This window comes from Montipora foliosa, chromosome 11, assembly GCF_036669935.1.
Source record: "Montipora foliosa isolate CH-2021 chromosome 11, ASM3666993v2, whole genome shotgun sequence".
NCBI lineage: Eukaryota > Metazoa > Cnidaria > Anthozoa > Scleractinia > Acroporidae > Montipora > Montipora foliosa.
Window position 1 is genome coordinate 29,969,446 of NC_090879.1, and position 20,017 is coordinate 29,989,462.

At 38.3% G+C, this 20,017-nt stretch overlaps 1 protein-coding gene across 1 annotated transcript; it reads right to left on the reverse strand.

Annotated features, from left to right (window-relative positions):
• Positions 1-4,508: 4,508 nt before the first annotated feature.
• On the reverse strand, positions 4,509-18,613 carry LOC137974843 (uncharacterized). The gene is made up of 2 exons (XM_068821836.1): positions 18,552-18,613; positions 4,509-14,367 (listed from the first exon to the last, which is right to left on the reverse strand). Exon 2 carries the CDS (start codon positions 14,195-14,197, stop codon positions 4,649-4,651), a length of 9,549 nt encoding a protein of 3,182 aa, XP_068677937.1. The 5' UTR covers positions 14,198-14,367; positions 18,552-18,613; the 3' UTR covers positions 4,509-4,648.
• Between the last annotated feature and the right edge of the window lie 1,404 nt (positions 18,614-20,017).

Here is a 20,017-nt window from a genome sequence, read left to right on the forward strand (position 1 = left end):
CTCAGTAACGCTCTTTGATGCGGTAGTAGCCGATGAAGATCGTAACTTTCACCACTTACTGCCTCCAAAGTATGTCCCTCACTGTAATCTACACAAACAGTGCCTTCCCTTTGCATGGCCACATGCACTGAAACTTTCATGGGTTGGACTTTTTTATGCCCACAATGTCAAAGGAGTAGTTCTTTTGTAAAGTATTAATGATATTTTTAGAGTTTGTTCATATTATTTTCTATTTTTTTTTTTGTTTCTCAATATGTAAATATTATTGAAATAATTCACCCTTAGAAGGGTGCTTGTGTTAATAAACTATTTATTAATCTACCTCAACAACTCCCCCAGATATTTTGAATACTTTTAAACATTGACCAATTTTTGTGGTCTAAAACAATTTTCTTGAAAAGGCAACCTGGTATTGTAACTGTCTGGTAAGAGATTTAAAATGTAGTTGATTAAAAACAAGATATGGATGCCTTAACACAAATCTTTTTTTCATACCCACTCTTAATATGAACACAAAAGAAATGCTAAAAAATGATCACCACAAATAATATTCCTCTAACCAATACCACAAGACAATGACTAAAAAATTAATTTAAGAATACACGAGTTGAATCACCTACATTTCTTTGTGATTTTCACATTATGTTTATTTACCGAATGATGTTTGTTTTTCTGAAAAGTGCTTGAATCTCATGAGACCTCTTCTCTTGGCTATAAAATAATCATTGGGAAATATGTTAAACTGCCTGGGACATAAGCATAACAATTGGCGAAAGCGGAAAATACCATAATACTTTTTGTTTGTCCACCCAAATTTTGAATAAGCATTGTTTTTGTTTTCTCTTGGGACCATTGGAAGTCCCAAGAGAAACAAGAAACAATCCCCCAATTATCTCAAATGCATTTACAACTTAAAATAAGCTTAAAATATTTACAACTTAATAATATGGGCAATCAAATGGTGATCAGTGAAATTAGGGAATAATTTAACATGTGTTTGGTCCAAAATCAAATAATTTCCCTCGCCTAAAGGTTCGTGAAATAATTTGATTTTGGACAAAACAAAAGTGAAATTATTCCCTAATTTCATGAGCATTACTGTCATGGGTGACAAATTACGTTCATTATGACACTGTAGGCAATTATAAATTATGTGAAATTATAAATTAATGCTGAAATGTCATGCCAAAATTAAGGAGTAATTTGTCACCATGTCATTATAATTATTATTTTAAGTTGTAAATGCAACTTATTTTAAGTCATGTACTTAATAATTAAAGTCAGTCTGAGAGAAAATCATAAAATCTAATTGGACTTTTCTTTTTTTTTTTTTGGGGGGGGGGGGTGGGCATTGTTTTCAAGCATAATTATATATACAACATTATTATTATTTGTTAGTATAGTATGCCAAAACTCAGAGTGCATCTCATTGCTCATAATCTGGCAACAACCACACAGTCAAGTATGGAACAGGCCCCAGTTATTCAAACGATGGATAGTGCTATCCACCGGATAAATCACTATCCAGCAGATCAACACTAACAAAACTAATTGAGTTATCCAGTGGATAGTGATTCATCTGGCGGATACATGCTATCCATCGTTTGAACAACTGGGGACAGGAGTTTAAGCTTCATGTAGTGTATGCAATAACAGGAAATAAGTTCTGTTGTCTTAGTAGACTAAGAGCAGTCCCTTCATAAATCAGTCGAGCAGCCCGCTTTTCTAAGGCAGTCGTGTTTTGTCACACAAACAAATAAAAAGACCAAGGGAGGCTTGGGATTAGGAGAGAAAGAAGGGACTGACCATTGCTCTAACTGACACGTTCAGAATGACCAAATCTGTTAATCTAATTAGTGAAAGTGATATGACAGATGGTTCTGCCTTTTTTTTTGCTAATATAAATAAACAGTCGAAATAACTTCAGTAATGGCATGGGAATATTTATGGGCATGTTGAATTAGGTCAACTATTTGTAAAGGGAACCACAGAAAAACTACCATATTTACTTTGAATTTAATGAGACACTCCAAAGAAACCCAGTAAAAAGAGCAGTAGAAAAGCTAAGCAAAGAGAGGCCTCAGATTTTTGCCAGATTTGCAGAATGAAATAATGTTAAATTGAATGTTGAATGTTTTGAAGGTGTGAGGTACGATTACCACGGTCGGATGGCGTTTGATTTTGGTCAGCCATAGACAAAGCTATCATAAATAATGGTCTTGCCGAAACCAGTTGGTAGCGCAGCCATAACATACTTACCCGATAGGACGGCTACGACTGCAAGTTTCTGCTCTTGTTTGTGTTCAATGTTTCCCATTTGAAGGGATAAATGATCGAAATCTTCCTCAAAAGCCACATCGTGCTTAAATTGAAGCACAATCTGACAAGAAGTAATTAAATCATCAAAAAAATCTGACAGCAGTGCATTGCATACGGACCAATCTGAATTTCCCATTGCTGGGCTGGTGCAATAGGAAGTTCTGAATGCGTCCGTTAGAGCAAAGGGTGCAGTCCCTTCTTTCTCTCCTCTTCCCAAGCCTCCCTCATTCTTTTTATTCGTTTGCGTGACAAAAAATGACTGCCTCAGAAAAGCGGGCCGCTCGACTGATTTATGAAGGGACTACTCGCAGTCTATAGAGGTTTTGCACGGCAGCCATATTGCATGGCAGGAACAATGAAAATGTTTTGCATTAGAAAGAACATTTGTTCCCATAGGAAAAAGAATCTATAGTTCCTGCCACGCAAAACCTCTGTTGTCTGTGACATAAACATAAAAGTCCTACCTAGATAAATCACAGGCCGCCCAGACTCTGAGGGTAAAAAAATTCTAAGTATTATTTTTTATTATATGGAGGAGAGCGTTTTACTGGGAACTAAACCACTTGTAGATTCCATACGCCACTTCATCCGGGACCCGAGTGGCGTATTTTCCGTATGTCACCTTTGCGAGTGTCGTATCGTTCAATGACGTCATGATTCCCGCCTTTTTTATAAAGCCCAGCCGTATTTGTAAAACTTGACTACTTTGAAACACAATAACATCGGAAATATTCAATGTTTAGTCTCCATATAATAAAAAGTTGCCACTCGAACATAAAATTCATATCTTCTTGCCACCGTGTAATATCCTCTATGTATGGGAATCTCGATAACAAACTGAAAAAGATATTTACACGCAAAAGTTCTCAGTAAAAAAGCTGTACTTTATTGTCCTGGTGACTTTCTTGCTTCTTGTGTGGTTATTTGTCTGACTAAAAAAATGTGATTTAAGCGACTTCTCAAATTCCCGGGTCTTCCCTCGCACCTAAGTAAAGGAAAGGCTGGAAAGTAATTATTAGCTTACCTCATATCTTGCTGATAAAATCATACTTCTCCAGCATCAGTCACTTCTCTTTGACCAAGTTTCATGGTCCAGCATGTATCCATTGCTGAGAAACAGTGAAAATATTCAAATATTCAAAATCCTTTGAGGCTCACTTACAATGAATTTGGACACAGCTGGTCAACCGTTCACTTGAGCCTTGATACGGTGAGAGTAAATAAGTGAACCGTTGACCTGCCGTGTCCAAATTCGTTGCAAGTGTGCCTCAAAGGACTTTGAATATTTGAATATGTTGGACCGCGAAACTTGGTCAAAGAGAAGTTAATTTATCCAAGTGGCCATCCCCGGAGTTTGAGCGTGACCGACACCGCAGAAGTGTGATTTTATCGGCAAGATGTGAGGTAAGGTAGAAATTACTTACCCCGGGAATTTGAGAAGTGACTTAAATCGCATTCAATCAGGTAAATAACCACATAAAAAATGAGAAAGTCATCAGGACAATAAAGTATGGCTTTTATAATTATTGAGAACTTTTTCGTGTAAATATCTTTTTCAGTCTGTTATCGAGATTCCCATACAAATCCTTATATTTTTTTTCCAATCCGAGTCTGGGCTGCCTGTGGCTAAATGGTTGGGAAAAATACTGCATTGTCTTTTCTACTGCACTGTTAGCTCTGACATACATTAACTTTGTACCTGTACCACACACAACAGGAACCCAAATGAATTTTCCAAAGAGAAATTTAATCTAGACTGTTCTTATTTCTTCCTTATTTTCCAAACATTTTGAAATAATGATAGTGCTAATAAAAATTCTAATAATACTTACATGTATGGTGTTAGTAATCACCAGACATGGTGTGTGGATCCTAGAGCACTTCTTACTCCTCAGAATTTGGCCACATTAGCACAGTCAGACTGTAAATTTTAACTGAACCCACAATCACTGTAAGTCAATATTATTATTACATCTAGAACCCTCTAAAATACAGCGCAGCAAGGCTGCTGCCTAATGGTCCCCAGGGGTGCCTTATTTGCGAGAAATTTCTGAACGAGTAGCCCAAATGGGCGCCTATCTTATCACAAGGTGATTCATCCTCACTTTTAATTAATTAATTCTGGGCTCTTGAAGAAACGACTCAGGCTACTAACTTTTAATGTTGGAAGCCCGAGGGGCTACGGAAAAATTTTCTTAGGCAGCAGCCTTGCCACAGTACCAAAGCAAGATGTGCCCCCAAAGGCGGATAGCAAGCATTTTTCAAATCTTGAATAACCAAGGCCCTGGTGATCTTGAGGGGAGGTCTTACTTTACGACGGCAAAGCACTTCAGTCAGAGGAAGGTTCTTGCTCTGATAAATGCCTCAAATGGTGGTCATAGTGTCTGTGAAGAAGAGATGTCTCACTGAATTCATCTCCACACACCCAACAGCAGTGTGTCCGGCATTCATCAGTTTTCTTTTTCTTTCTAGGGATGGTATAGGTACAATATGATGAAACATTGCCAACCATATGCTTCCCAGTAAGTTGCTCTTGGTCATCTGAAGAGCTCTCACCATGTGCCAATAAATGTTTCTGGAAACTTGCGGCATAAGTAAAACACCTTCCACAATGTTGACATTTATATGCATTTTCACTCGAGTGAGTCTTTTCATGGAAACGACTAGCCAACGAGCTTTTCCCTCTGTGGATCTCAAGTACTTGATCATTGCTAAATACCTCCTCACAATCGTCATCCTCAAATGTATTTCCAACTTGGTCATATTCCTCAGACAGAGTATTTGTTTGTGTGTGCATCTTTGACATGTGAACCTTCAGTCCTAGCCCACAGCTAAAAACTTTGCCACATTTGTTACATTGACACAAACTCCCTTGTTCGTCAAAGCAATCTAATGTGGATAGATCTCCTGGTTGTTCATAATTTTCAATGTCCTTTTTGGTATGCATCTTTGCCATGTGGATCCTCAATCCTTGTTCACTGCTACAAACTTTGCCACATCTGTTACACTGACAAATACTGTCTTTTTCGTTTAAGCACTTTGGTGTGGATAGATCTCTTGATTGTTCAATTTCAATGTCCTTTCCAGTGTGCATCTTAGCTACATGGATCTTTAAACCTTGCTCACTGCTACAAACTTTGCCACATCTGTCATACTGACAGGTGCTCTCTTTCTCGTAAAAGCGATCTGGAGCAGAAAGATCTTCTGATTGATCATAATTTTCAATCTCCTTTCTGGTATGTATCTTTGCAAAGTGGATCTTTAATCCTTGTTCACTGCTGCAAACTTTGCCACATTTGTTACACTGACAAGTACTGTCTTTTTCGTTAAAGCAGTCTGGTGTGGATAGATCTTCGGATTGGTCATGATTTTCAATGCCCTTTTCGGTGTGCATCTTTGCCATATGGATCCTTAATCCTTGTTCACTACTCAAGATTTTGCCACATTTGTTACACAGACAAGTACTATCTTTGTCGTTAAAGCAGTCTGGTGTGGATAGATCTCCTGATTGTTCACAACCTTCGATGTAAATTTCAATGCCCTTTTCTGTGTGCATCTTTGCTATGTGGACCCTCAATCCTTTTTCACTGCTACAAACTTTGCCACATTTGTTACACTGACAAGTGCTCCCTTTCTCATAAAAGCAATCTGGTGTGGATAGATCTTCTGATTGGTCATAATTGTCAATGTCCTTTTCAGTGTGCATCTTTGCCATATGGATCCTTAATCCTTGTTCACTACTCAAGATCTTGCCACATTTCTTACACTGACAAGTACTACCTTTTTCCTCAAAGCAGTCTGGTGTGGACAGATCTTCTGATTGGTCATAATTTTCAATGTCCTTCTCGGTGTGCATCTTTGCCATATGGATCCTTAATCCTTGTTCACTACTCAAGCTTTTGCCACATTTGTTACACTGACAAGTACTATCTTTGTCATTAAAGAAGTCTGATGTGGATAGATCTTCTGATTGGTCATAATTTTCAATGTCCTTCTCGGTGTGCATCTTTGCCATATGGATCCTTAATCCTTGCTCACTACTCAAGCTTTTGCCACATTTGTTACACTGACAAGTACTATCTTTGTCGTTAAAGAAGTCTGATGTGGATAGATCTTCTGATTGGTCATAATTTTCAATGTCCTTCTTGGTGTGCATCTTTGCCATATGGATCCTTAATCCTTGCTCACTACTCAAGCTTTTGCCACATTTGTTACACTGACAAGTACTATCTTTGTCGTTAAAGAAGTCTGGTGTGGATAGATCTCCTGATTGTTCATAACTTTCAATGTCCTTTTCGGTGTGCATCTTTGCTAAGTGGATGCTTAATCCTTTCTCACTGGTACAAACTTTGCCACATTTCTTACACAGACAAGTGCCCCCTTTATCATAAAAGCAATCTGGTGTGGATAGATCTTCTGATTGGTCAGAATCTTCAATGTCCTTTTTAGTGTGCATCTTTGCTACATGGACCCTTAATCCTTTTTCACTGCTACAAACTTTGCCACAATTGGTATACTGACAAGTACTGTCTTTTTCGTTAAAGCAATCTGGTGTGGATAGATCGTCTGATTGGTCATAATTTTCAATGCCCTTTTCGGTGTGCATCTTTGCCATATGGATCCTTAATCCTTGCTCACTATTCAAGATTTTGCCACATTCGCTACAGTGACAAGTACTATCTTTTTCACTAAAGCAATCTGGTGTGGATAGATCTCCTGGTTGTTCATAACTGTCAGTGTAATTTTCAATGTCCTTTTCTGTGTGCACCTTTGCTATGTGGATCCTCAATCCTTTTTCACTGCTACAAACTTTGCCACATTTCGTACACTGACAAGTGCTGTCTTTTTCGTTAAAGCAATCTGGTGTGGATAGATCTTCTGATTGGTCATAATTTTCAATGTCCTTTTCAGTGTGCATCTTTGCCATATGGATCCTTAATCCTTGTTCACTACTCAAGCTTTTGCCACATTTATTACACTGACAAGTACTACCTTTTTCATCAGAGAAGTCTGGTGTGGATAGATCTTCTGATTGGTCATAATTTTCAATGCCCTTTTCGGTGTGCATCTTTGCCATATGGATCCTTAATCCTTGTTCACTATTCAAGATTTTGCCACATTCGCTACAGTGACAAGTACTATCTTTTTCACTAAAGCAATCTGGTGTGGATAGATCTCCTGGTTGTTCATAACTGTCAGTGTAATTTTCAATGTCCTTTTCTGTGTGCACCTTTGCTATGTGGATCCTCAATCCTTTTTCACTGCTACAAACTTTGCCACATTTCGTACACTGACAAGTACTGTCTTTTTCGTTAAAGCAATCTGGTGTGGATAGATCTTCTGATTGGTCATAATTTTCAATGTCCTTTTCGGTGTGCATCTTTGCCATATGGATCCTTAATCCTTGTTCACTACTCAAGCTTTTGCCACATTTATTACACTGACAAGTACTACCTTTTTCATCAGAGAAGTCTGGTGTGGATAGATCTTCTGATTGGTCATAATTTTCAATGTCCTTTTCGGTGTGCATCTTTGCCACATGGATCCTTAATCCTTGTTCACTACTCAAGATTTTGCCACATTTGTTACACTGACAAGTACTATCTTTGTCATTAAAGCAATCTGGTGTGGATAGATCTCCTGGTTGTTCATAACTTTCAATGTAATTTTCAATGTCCTTTTCTGTGTGCATCTTTGCCATGTGGATCCTTAATCCTTGTTCACTGCTACAAACTTTGCCACATTTGTTACACTGACAAGTACTGTCTTTTTCGTTAAAGCAATCTGGCGTGAATAGATCTTCTGATTGTTCATAATTTTCAACGTCCTTTTCGGAGTGCATCTTTGCCATATGGATCCTTAATCCTTGTTCACTACTCAAGCTTTTGCCACATTTATTACACTGACAAGTACTACCTTTTTCGTCAGAGAAGTCTGGTGTGGATAGATCTCCTGATTGTTCATAACTTTCAATGTAATTTTCAATGTCTTTTTCTGTGTGCATCTTTGCTATGTGGATCGCTAATCCTTTTTCACTGCTACAGACTTTGCCACATTTGTTACACTGAGAAGTGCTCCCTTTCTCATAAAAGCAATGTGGTGTGCATAGATCTTCTGATTTGTCATAATTTTCAATGTCCATCTCTGTGTGCATCTTTGCTATGTGGATCCTTAATCGTTTTTCACTGCTACAAACTTTGCTACAATTGTTATACTGACAAGTGCTCTCCTTCTGGTAAAAGCAACTTGGTGTGGGAAGATCTTCTGATTGATCAAAATTTTTAATGTCTTGTTTGGTATGTATCTTTGCTAAGTGGATCTTTAATCCCAGTTCACTGCTACAAACTTTGCCACATTTCTTACACTGGTAAGTACTTGCTCTTTCGTCAAAGCAATTGGATGTGGAGAGATCTGCTGATTGTTTGTAATTTTCAACGTCCTTTTCTGTGTGCATCTTTGCCATATGGATTCTTAATCCGAGTTCACTACTCAAGATTTTGCCGCATTTGTTACACTGACAAATACTGTCTTTTTCATCAAAGCAGTCTGGTGTGGATGGATCTCCTGATTGTTCATCACTTTCAATGTAATTTCCAATGTCCTTTTCTGTGTGCATCTTTGCTTTGTGGATCCTTAATCCTTGTTCACTACTCAAGATTTTGCCACATTTGTTACACTGACAAGTACTACCTTTTTCGTCAAAGCAGTCTGGTGTGGATAGATCTCCTGATTGTTCATAACTTTCACTGTAATTTTCAAAGTTCTTTTCTGTGTGCACCTTTGCCATATGGATCCTTAATCCTTTCTCACTGGAACAAACTTTGACACATTTGTTACACTGATAAGTACTCTCTTCTTCATCAAAAAAATCTGGTGTGGTTAGATTTTCCAATTGTTCGAAATTATTATTTTCAATGTCCTTTTCTGTGCAGATCTTTAATCCTTCTTCACTGCTACAAACTTTGTCACATTTGTCACACTCACAAGTACTCCCTTTCTTGTAAAAGCAGTCTGTAGTGGATGGATTTCCTGTTTGTTCATAATTCTCAGCATCTTTTTCTCTGTCCATCTTTGCCAGGTGATTTTTCAATCCTTGTTCACTGTTACAAAATTTGCCACACTTTTCACATTCAAAAGGACTCCCTTCATCACCAACTGGTGTAGATTGATATCCTGATTGGTCATGATTGTCAAGGTCACGTTCTGCGCGCATCTGCCCCTTGTGGATTTTAGGTTCTTGTTCGGAGCTAAATACATGGTCACATTTTGCCCATTCTGAAGTATTTTCCTTTTGATCAGGAGGAACTGGTGGAAATAGATTTACTTCCTGGTTGTAAGCATCAAGACCTTCAACTGTTTGTATCTTCCCTGTGTGAATTTCACACTTTCCCTTTTCACTGACAAGACTCCAGCCACCCTTCTCACATTCAGATTGTCTTCCTAAATGATGACTGTTTCCCGTGAATTGATTTCCCGACTCATTCCAACTCCCAGGATCTTTTGACTTGACTTTCTCACCTCTAAACTCCATGACACAGTCTCTGCCTTCAAATGAATTTTCTCTTTCCTTTCTCTTTCCTGTGAATATATTTCCAGACTCAATCCAAGTTGCAGGATCTTTTGATTTGTCTGTCTGAACCTCACATCCTTCTTCATCTCTAAACTCCATGACACAGTCTCTGCCTTCAAATAAATTTTCTCTTTCCTTTCTCTTTTCTGTGAATAGATTTCCAGACTCAATCCAAGTTGCAGGTTCTTTTGATTTGTCTGTCTGAACCTCACATCCTTCTTCATCTCTAAACTGCATGCCACAGTCTCTGCCTTCAAATGAATTTTCTCTTTCCTTTCTCTTTCCTGTGAATAGAGTTCCCAACTCATTCCAAGTTGCAGGATCTTTTGATTTGTCTGTCTGAACCTCACATCCTTCTTCATCTCTAAACTCCATGACACAGTCTCTGCCTTCAAATAAATTTTCTCTTTCCTTTCTCTTTCCTGTGAATAGATTTCCAGACTCAATCCAAGTTGCAGGATCTTTTGATTTGTCTGTCTGAACCTCACATCCTTCTTCATCTCTAAACTGCATGACACAGTCCCTGCCTTCAAATGAATTTTCTCTTTCCTTTCTCTTTCCTGTGAATAGAGTTCCCAACTCATTCCAAGTTGCAGGATCTTTTGATTTGTCTGTCTGAACCTCACATCCTTCTCCATGTCTAAACTCCATGACACAGCCCCTGCCTTCAAATGAATTTTCTCTTTCCTTTCTCTTTCCAGGGAATAGATTTCCTGACTCATTCCAACTCCCAGGATCTTTTGATTTGTCTGTCTGAACCTCACATCCTTCTTCATCTCTAAACTCCATGACACAGTCTCTGCCTTCAAATAAATTTTCTCTTTCCTTTCTCTTTCCTGTGAATAGATTTCCAGACTCAATCCAAGTTGCAGTATCTTTTGACTTGTCTGTCTGAACCTCGCAACCTTCTTCATCTCTAAACTCCATGACAGTACAGTCTCTGCCTTCAAATGAATTTTCTCTTTCCTTTCTCTTTCCTGTGCATAGATTTCCTGACTCATTCCAAGTTGGAGAGTCTTTTGATTTGTCTGTCTGAACCTCACATCCTTCTTCATCTCTAAACTCCATGACACAGTCTATGCCTTCAAATAAATTTTCTCTTTCCTTTCTATTTCCTATGAATAGATTTCCAGACTCAGTCCAAGTTGCAGGATCTTTTGATTTGTCTGTCTGAACCTTGCAACCTTCTTCATCTCTAAACTCCATGACACAGTCTCTGCCTTCAAATGAATTTTCTCTTTCCTTTCTCTTTCCTGTGCATAGATTTCCCAACTCATTCAAAGTTGGAGAGTCTTTTAATTTGTCTGTCTGAACCTCACATCCTTCTTCATCTCTAAACTCCATGACACAGTCTAAGCCTTCAAATAAATTTTCTCTTTCCTTTCTCTTTCCTGTGAATAGATTTCCAGACTCATTCCAAGTTGCAGGATCTTTTGATTTGTCTGCCTGAACCTCGCAACCTTCTTCACCTCTAAACTCCATGGCACAGTCTCTGCCTTCAAATGAATTTTCTCTTTCCTTTCTCTTTCCTGTGAATAGATTTCCAGACTCAATCCAAGTTGCAGGATCTTTTAATTTCTCTGTCTGAATCTCACATCCTTCTTCATCTCTAAACTCCATGACACAGTCTATGTCTTCAAATAAATTTTCTCTTTCCTTTCTCTTTCCTGTGAATAGATTTCCAGACTCAATCCAAATTGCAGGATCTTTTGATTTGTCTGTCTGAACATCGCAACCTTCTTCATCTCTAAACTCCATGACACAGTCTCTGCCTTCAAATGAATTTTCTCTTTCCTTTCTCTTTCCTGTGAATAGATTTCCCAACTCATTCCAAGTTGTAGAGTCTTTTGATTTGTCTGTCTGAACCTCACATCCTTCTACACTTCTAAACTCAAAGCAACATTCCCTGCCATCAAAGGAATTTTCTTTTTCCTTTCTCTTCCTTGTGAATAGATTTACTGTGTCATTCCAACTCTCAGGATCTTTGCCTTTGTCTTTCTGAACCTCACACCCTTCTTCACTTCTAAGCTTCATGCCACATTCTCTGCCTTCAAATGAAATTTCTCCTTCATTTAGCCTGTTTTCTGATGATAGAGAGTCTGGTTGGCTGTAACACCCAACTTCTTTTCTTGCATAAGGAATGCTCATACAACACGAATGAATCTTGGATGATTGTTCATGAAGAGAATACTTGCCAGATTTGTCACAATCAGAACTGTTTTCACTTCTCTGAATATTATTTGGTGCAGAAAGATCTCCTAAGTTGCCATGCTCAAACTCCTGCATTTTGCTCACTTGCACATTCAGTGCTCCTTCATAATGAAAACATTTGCCGCATTTATGATCCTGTTCAGCAAAGTCAAGACCCTCATGCACACTTACATGCAGTGTCCCTGATTCATCTGAACTTTTACGTTCCTTGTGAGCCCACAAAGAGTGCAATCTCAGTCTTTTTTTATCTCGAAAACGCTTACCACATTTCTCACAGACACAATAAGGTTTTCTCCCTTTCGGTTCCTTGTTCTTTATAGCCGGATTTTGTGATTCCCTGCCTTCAAATGAAGTTTCTCCATCATTTAGCTTGTTTTCTGATGATAGAGAGTCTGGTTGGCTGTAACACCCAACTTCTTTTCTTGCATGAGGAATGCTCATACAACATGAATGAATCTTGGATGATCGTTCATGGAGAGAATTCTTGCCAGATTTGTCACAATCACAACTGTTTTCACTTCTCTGAATATTATTTGGTGCAGAAAGATCTCCTAAGTTGCCATGCTCAAACTCCTGCGTTTTGCTCACTTGCACATTCAGTGCTCCTTCATAATGAAAACATTTGCCGCATTTAAGATCCTGTTCAGCACAGTCAAGACTCTTATGCACACTTACATGCAGTGTCCCTGATTCGTCTGAACTTTTACGTTCCTTGTGAGCCCACAAAGAGTGCAATCTCAGTCTTTTTTTATCTCGAAAACGCTTACCACATTTCTCACAGACACAATAAGGTTTTCTCCCTTTTGGTCCCTTGTTCTTTATAGCCGGATTTTGTGATTCCCTGCCTTCAAATGAAGTTTCTCCATCATTTAGCCTGTTTTCTGATGATAGAGAGTCTGGTTGGCTGTAACACCCAACTTCTTTTCTTGCATAAGGAATGCTCATACAACATGAATGAATCTTGGATGATCGTTCATGGAGAGAATACTTGCCAGATTTGTCACAATCAGAACTGTTTTCACTTCTCTGAATATTATTTGGTGCAGAAAGATCTCCTAAGTTGCCATGCTCAAACTCCTGCGTTTTGCTCACTTGCACATTCAGTGCTCCTTCATAATGAAAACATTTGCCGCATTTATGATCCTGTTCAGCAAAGTCAAGACTCTTATGCACACTTACATGCAGTGTCCCTGATTCGTCTGAACTTTTACGTTCCTTGTGAGCCCACAAAGAATGCAATCTCAGTCTTCTTTTATCTCGAAAACGCTTACCACATTTCTCACAGACACAATAAGGTTTTCTCCCTTTCTGTTCCTTGTTTTTTATAACTGGATTTTCTTGTGATTGATTTGAACTTTCAGTTTCTATCCCAGTGTGTGCTTTCCTTGCATGAATCTTAATGCCTTTTGGGTGAAAAGACTTCCCACATGACTCACTTAAACAAGTGTTTGTCTCTTGGCGAACCTTACTGTGCAAGATGGGTTGCACTGATCTATTCAATCTTTCAAGCACATTTAATGTATTTGGAACTTTGTGTGCTTTCTTAGAGTGAGTTTTAAGCCCAGTTTTAGTGAGAAAACACTTGCCACATCTCCCGCACATGAAAGGTCCTTCCTTAAAAAAGCTTTGCGAGGCTGATATCCCATCTCCTGATCCTTTCCTGATGTGTACTTTTGCTACATGAATCTTGAGCCCACGAGAATCAGAAAACTTCTTACTACACTTTTTGCAATTAAAAGATCTTGCTTGTAATTTGTGAATTTCTTTTGGCTTGGTTATATTTCTTTGCTGCTGCAAAAAATCAGCATTATTTGATCCATGAACCTTCCAAGCATGATAACTTAGACTACTTTTGTATCGAAAATTATTTCCACATTCTTTGCATTGATATGGTGTTTCTCCAGAGTGAATTCGTTTGTGAACATTCAAATTTCCTTTTTGATTAAAACATTTTCCGCATAGTTTGCACTTGAAAGGTCTTTCACCTGTATGAATTCTTGTATGCACAATCCACTCAACTCTTGTTTTGAAACTCTTACGACAGTGTTTGCAATGAAAGCTTCTTTTTCTTGTATGCCTTTCTTTGTGACCAACCATGCTATAAGATGGTCCCCTTTGGTCACAACTATATGGATTTGTTGCAGTGATTTTTTCATGAGCCTTTAGGGACGTTGACCTGATTTTCCACAATCCTTACACTGCAGAGTTGTTTATGCCATCGTAGTTGTTTCTTGAGATAGGATAGATGGCAATGATGTTGACTAATCCTATTCAAAATTTAAAAATAGAGCAGTACAAAATCACTAAGTGACCCAAGTTTAAACAAAGTACCTGTTTATCTTAACTGGAACGTTCCTATTTAATAGTCCAAAATTACTAACTTTAAAATCTTAAGAGAGCTGGATTGAGGAGAAAACCACGTCGAAGACTCGCTAGTTTACCTGTAAGAATGCAATGCACGTGTACGCAGCTGAATTGATATGCAGCTCTGGAGTTTTGCGTTTCAATTTTGTACATCTAATAAGCTAAATTTGCATGCTGGAATTTTAAGCTTGTGAGGAAATAACACCACTTTCCCCTAGATCCAACCCCCTGAAGTCAATTGGTCAGTTTTGAACATGAGTTATGGTGGACTGTGAAATCCAAAACTTGCACTGAAAGTAAGCAACCTTTGGATAAAAATCAAAGCTCGAAATTTTGCCAGTCAGTTGGGCTGGTTGCTCAAAGCCTGGTTAGCGCTAACCGTTGGTTGAGAGGTATCAAAACGAAAAGGTTTCCATGGCATTTAACGTTGGTTAGCCCTAACCATGCTTCAAGCAACCTGGGACAGGTGTAAAAAAAAAACAGGAAGTGTTTTTTTGATCATAGCAGCACTCAAATGAATTTTGTGCACCAGGCAAAAATAATTATTATTTGCTTACGTAAAAAAGGTAACTTTACTTGCCAATCTTATAGTGCCCCTAATGCCAATTTTTTCTATTTATTATCAAAAAAGAATGCATAATTTGGTGAAGATTTAAAAAAAAATTAAAGTGCCCCTGTGATTAAAAGAAAAACACTTCCTTTTTTGCTTCAGACTTTGAAAGAGGCAAGATTTTGAGCTTTGAGCTTGGTCAATATCCAGTTCAATTCTGTAATCTGAAGTTTAAAGTCCAAAGTCCACCTTCCGTGATCCAACCAAATGGTCAAGTGTGATTGTCCAATAGTAGTTCAGTGCTCAAAATTAGTGGTCCTCCAGTTGTCCGAGATGACCAAAAAGTTTACCGGGTGACCAGTTTTTGGTAAAATAAAAAGCCTGGTTGACCCAGTCAAAAGTAGAAAGTGAATTACCGGCATGTAATCGATAATCATAAGCAGCACTTGTCACACAGCATACTTGCAGAGGTTTCAGTAGAAGGCAGCTACCGGTGATAGACCACCAGGTACTTTGGTCCATCCCGCTGCCTCCTAATTTGCAAGACCATTTGAAAGTTTTGCTCTGTACGTGCGTTCTCTATCACGAAAATAAAATCGCTTTACCTTCTTCACTAAAATCCGAATTATCAAGACAAACGTAACGAAAATCAAGTACATGGCATATTTAGGGGGTTAGTGTTCAATTTACATGACTGTCTGCCGATAATGTATTTAAATACTGATGAACCAGCAATGTCTTTCAAAAATGACTATTATTGTAGTCTTTTACTGGAAAACGCTGGAAATGGCATTTCCAAGCTTGTAGATGATGGGCTTGCATTGATGGGCGCATGCCTTTGGCGCTCAGGACTCCACAACCGCCTACTTCACTTTCCCAGAAAACTGCTGCAAAACGTACTGAAAGACTTCTGCGAAAAACCACAGGCGCACAACATTCAATATTGCTCGCAACAAGGCGTGTAAAATAAAGGTAGTTCTAAGTGTCTTGTCTTCACATTCTTTACAGCCTATAATTATTTCAACTTTAACTTTTTGTCTTCAATTAGCAGTACAGAATACAGGTTATCTCTTTCACAGAGTTAAAATGTGGCATTTTTTGATTGAAGTGCAGATACCTCCACAGAAAGGAAAAGAAGAGAAAGGCAAATAGACACCTTTCCACGGTTTCTGATGCCATATTGGTTGGGGGGCAAATGTGGCTTAAATTACAGTGAATGTATGGGATCTTTTCTGAATTCAAACCTCTATAATCCCACTACAATTAATATCATTCACTCAACAGAAAATTAGATCATTCCACAAGGCGCAACGTCTGAAAATCTCCTCATGTCACTTCATATTTCGTGGGAATTTGCATAGTTTTGATTGCAACTGCAAGGATTAATAGGAAATTTTCAAATTTCGTTTACAGTTGTTATAGCTTGATTCTGCCTCGCCATTCTTCACAAAAATAATCTCAATACAGAACTACAGAAATAACAAAAAACAGAAGGGTTATGTGTTTGCAAATGTTGGCCATGTTGCACTTATATTTCAACAGACTTAACTATTAGAGGGTAACATGAAGTGCTAGTTTTCTACTTACATGTACATGGTTCATATGGGTAGAAAACTAGCACTTCACGTTACGCTCTGTTGAAATATAAGTGCTACATGGCCAACATGTACTTCCTTGTACATGTACATATTCATTGCCATGACAATGATTGACATATTAAATTCCCACGACCTGCTCCCATCTGACCTTGTAACTAAGTCGGTAGAGCAGCAGTGATCTTACCCGACTTCAGGTCACGCATTCAATTCCCACCCTGGTCAGAGTTTTCTCTGAGTCCTTGTATGGGGCCATTTCCATTGGTAGGGCCAACACTCACATGGGTCATATGGGTAGAAAACTAGCACTTCACGTTACCCTTTAATAGTTCAGTCTTTTCAATTGATATTTTAGCTTTTCACAAATTTTCAGTTTGATATGGTTTTTAGTCTTGTGATAAAGCAAGGTTGAATTTCTAAGCTTTTGCATGACACGACTTTAACATGCTGTCACGTAGGTTAAAAAAGTGAATTATCCCCTGAGATTTTGCCATCTGGACATTCCTTGTGCGAGATTAAGTACTGTAAAAACTCGTTTAAGAGCCGCACATCCAAATTTCAAGCAAGATTTTGAGAAAAATATAAAAACTTGAAAAAAGCACTCTGGCAAGAAAGTTGTTTGTTCGTGGTTGTTTGTGATAAAGTTGCCGAAATCTAATCAACTTCTTATAATTCCTTTTAAAAGCTTACCTTTAATAATTTAAAGATAAGCTTTTAATTGGGCAATCAATTATTGATTTCACAATTTTTGGGACTGACAGCAGTTGTTTTCATTGTTAAAGCCCAAAGTAGTTGATATAAAAACGATGATTTGAGCAAAACGCGCACAGAACGATACAAGTTTTTTAGTAACCACACAGTTATTTACAGAAGAAAGTCTGGACCAAATCACGTTGTTCACTGCGATCAGTAAACAACATGGACATCAGCTGTGCATGTTTACAAAGACGTGTGGAAGCCATCGATCTGAGAAAAACATGTCGCTAAACGAGAGTTTAACAAGCCCATGGACAAACATGCCATTCAAGTAATGAAGGGGAACAAAACAGTCCGCTATTTGCCTAACGAGTTCTCCAGAACAGCGTGGTATTATCTTGAAAGCAGTGAAGAGTGTTAAGTGATTGGTTGAAGAATATGTTTAATCTTTATTTACTGACGGTTTTTAGTGTTAATTGTGACCCCATACAAGTCAGTTTACTCCCTATGAAAGCAATGATCCGCCCCCACGATTTTGCGGCCAATATTTCGGCAAAAAGATACGGCTTACACACAAGTTTTTATGGTACTCGTATAGATGTGTAGTAGCCCTCAGAAGATAACAACAGGCCTTTTATAGCAAAACTCAATGACATATGTTTTTGTTAGCTTCCCACCGCCATATTTGTGCCCCTCAGATAGACAAAAACATGGTGTTTCCTCACAAAGCCTTGTGACAATGAGAACCAGCAATAAATTAAAGGCCCAAGTTCACCCGACAGACATTGTATGCCATGGAACAATTTTCATATATGAAAATCCAGCCAAAGCTGAAATTCAAAACAAACGGTCGAAAAGCCTGTCGGTTGAAGGTGGGCCTTTAAGCTTACGTTAAACGTATCAGATGTAACACTTGACTTGTTTCTCGCAATTAGTGTTTTACAGCAGTTAACATACGCATAGTGTTTAAAAACACTCGACAGAACAAGTCTCACAAAAAGTAGTTTTGCTGAAATGTCACAAACTTTGACGGGAACATAATTCAGAGCAGTCCCTCGATCGAGATCCCTTTTGTAAGAAGCTGAAATTATTGATTTCTTTGTGTTGTAATTTCGTTCGATTCTTTGAAAAGCATCTTTATAAATTCAAGTCCTACTAGAAGCTACTGGACTTGCAAAACAGATAAAATGAAATATTAAATAAGGAATTCTGCATTACGGTATGATTTGTAGACAGGAAGATTTACCTTAAATGGCAGCCGTTCTTTAGCTTTCTTTCAAAGTCCGAGCCCGCGCAAAATCCGCCTCTAAAATGATGCTCGCATCGTATTGTGGGTAAAAACCTTGTAATTTTTGGTCAGCGTGCGTGTTTTTTGGTTAGTACTTGGTGTATGGTGTTTTTCCTCAAGTACTCGGCATACCCATGTGCGCCTTGTAACCGACGATCATTTGATGACCTATAATGATAATTGTTAAATATCCTACGGTGGCCCAGAAGGCTCAAACACAAACAAAAAAGCAAAACACAAATAGAAAATGAAAACGAAAAAAAAAAAAAAAGGAAACGCAAACAAAAAAGCGGCAATGCTTTTATGTTAGGCCCATCATAGGCGGCCCGCGCCCAAGCTCGCGTTACGCGCGAGATGTGGCTATGAAGCGTCTCGTCAGCAACAACACTTTTTAAGGCAACTTTTTCTTTTTTTTTTTTTTTTGAAGTAGGTTTCACGATAAAGGAGCAAAGAAGCCAAATGTTTTCAATGAATGAACGAAATAAACAAGTCTAACTCGCCTTGTTCATTTGTTTTGTCTTTTCGAGCCTTTTTAAAACTGTTTTGAGACGTTGTTCTTAGAGGGGCTGTCGTAATCTTCCCAAGACAAAGTCAAGGCTGGACACAGCAATTCATAATGGAAATTTAACTGAGTGGAGGGCAATTTGGTCTGAAATCATAAGTGTGATTTGAAAATAGAACGAGTGCGCAGCGCGAGTTCGATTTGAAATCTCAAGTATGATTTCAGACTAAAATTGCACGACACGAAGTTCAATTATTCCACTTTATTACATCCATTTAGAAATGATACAATCATTATTTATAGCTAAAATACAGGATTATAGTCAGTACCGGCAACATTTTATTGATCCAGTTGGGAACAAAAGTTGGAAAATTCGCCATACAATGATTGAATGGTTTTCTTTGTCTTTCATTTTCCTGCAATTTGATTGGTTACCTTAAACAAGCCTTTAAATCTGATTGGCTGTTTTGTTTTAGTGTTCCTTTCTCATTGGCTGTCGAAATGGTGCGATTTGGGAATAAATAGCTCTGTTGAGAGCCAATCAGATTGCAAGGGTCAGCAGTGATTTCTAAATGCATGTAATAAAAGAAGAAATGTACTGGAAAGCCTTTTTCTCCCTGAAAAGCGAGTTCGCTGCGCAGTTTTTTCTTCCAACGAAAAGAGCATAGTCTGCTTTCTTCCCTGTCTGATCAGCTTGCTGAAAGCATTATCCTTTTGGCTCGAATGAGAAAGATTTCCTTCACATTTCCAGACCGGACAGTTGTCCACCGATGCCCTTTGCTCGTCTTTTCGACTACGGGACTGAAATTAGGGATCTTTCCCACGTGCAAGAACCACTTACCCCTCCCGTACACAGTCGAATCCTGTTCGAGAAAATATACCTACGTAGACTGTGTCGTGGACTGTGGGGAAAGTAAGGGAA

Coding starts and splice junctions, on each gene's coding strand:
- LOC137974843 (XM_068821836.1), bottom strand. CDS start 14,197: ATGGTTGGTCACAAAGAAAGGCATACAAGAAAAAGAAGCTTTCATTGC.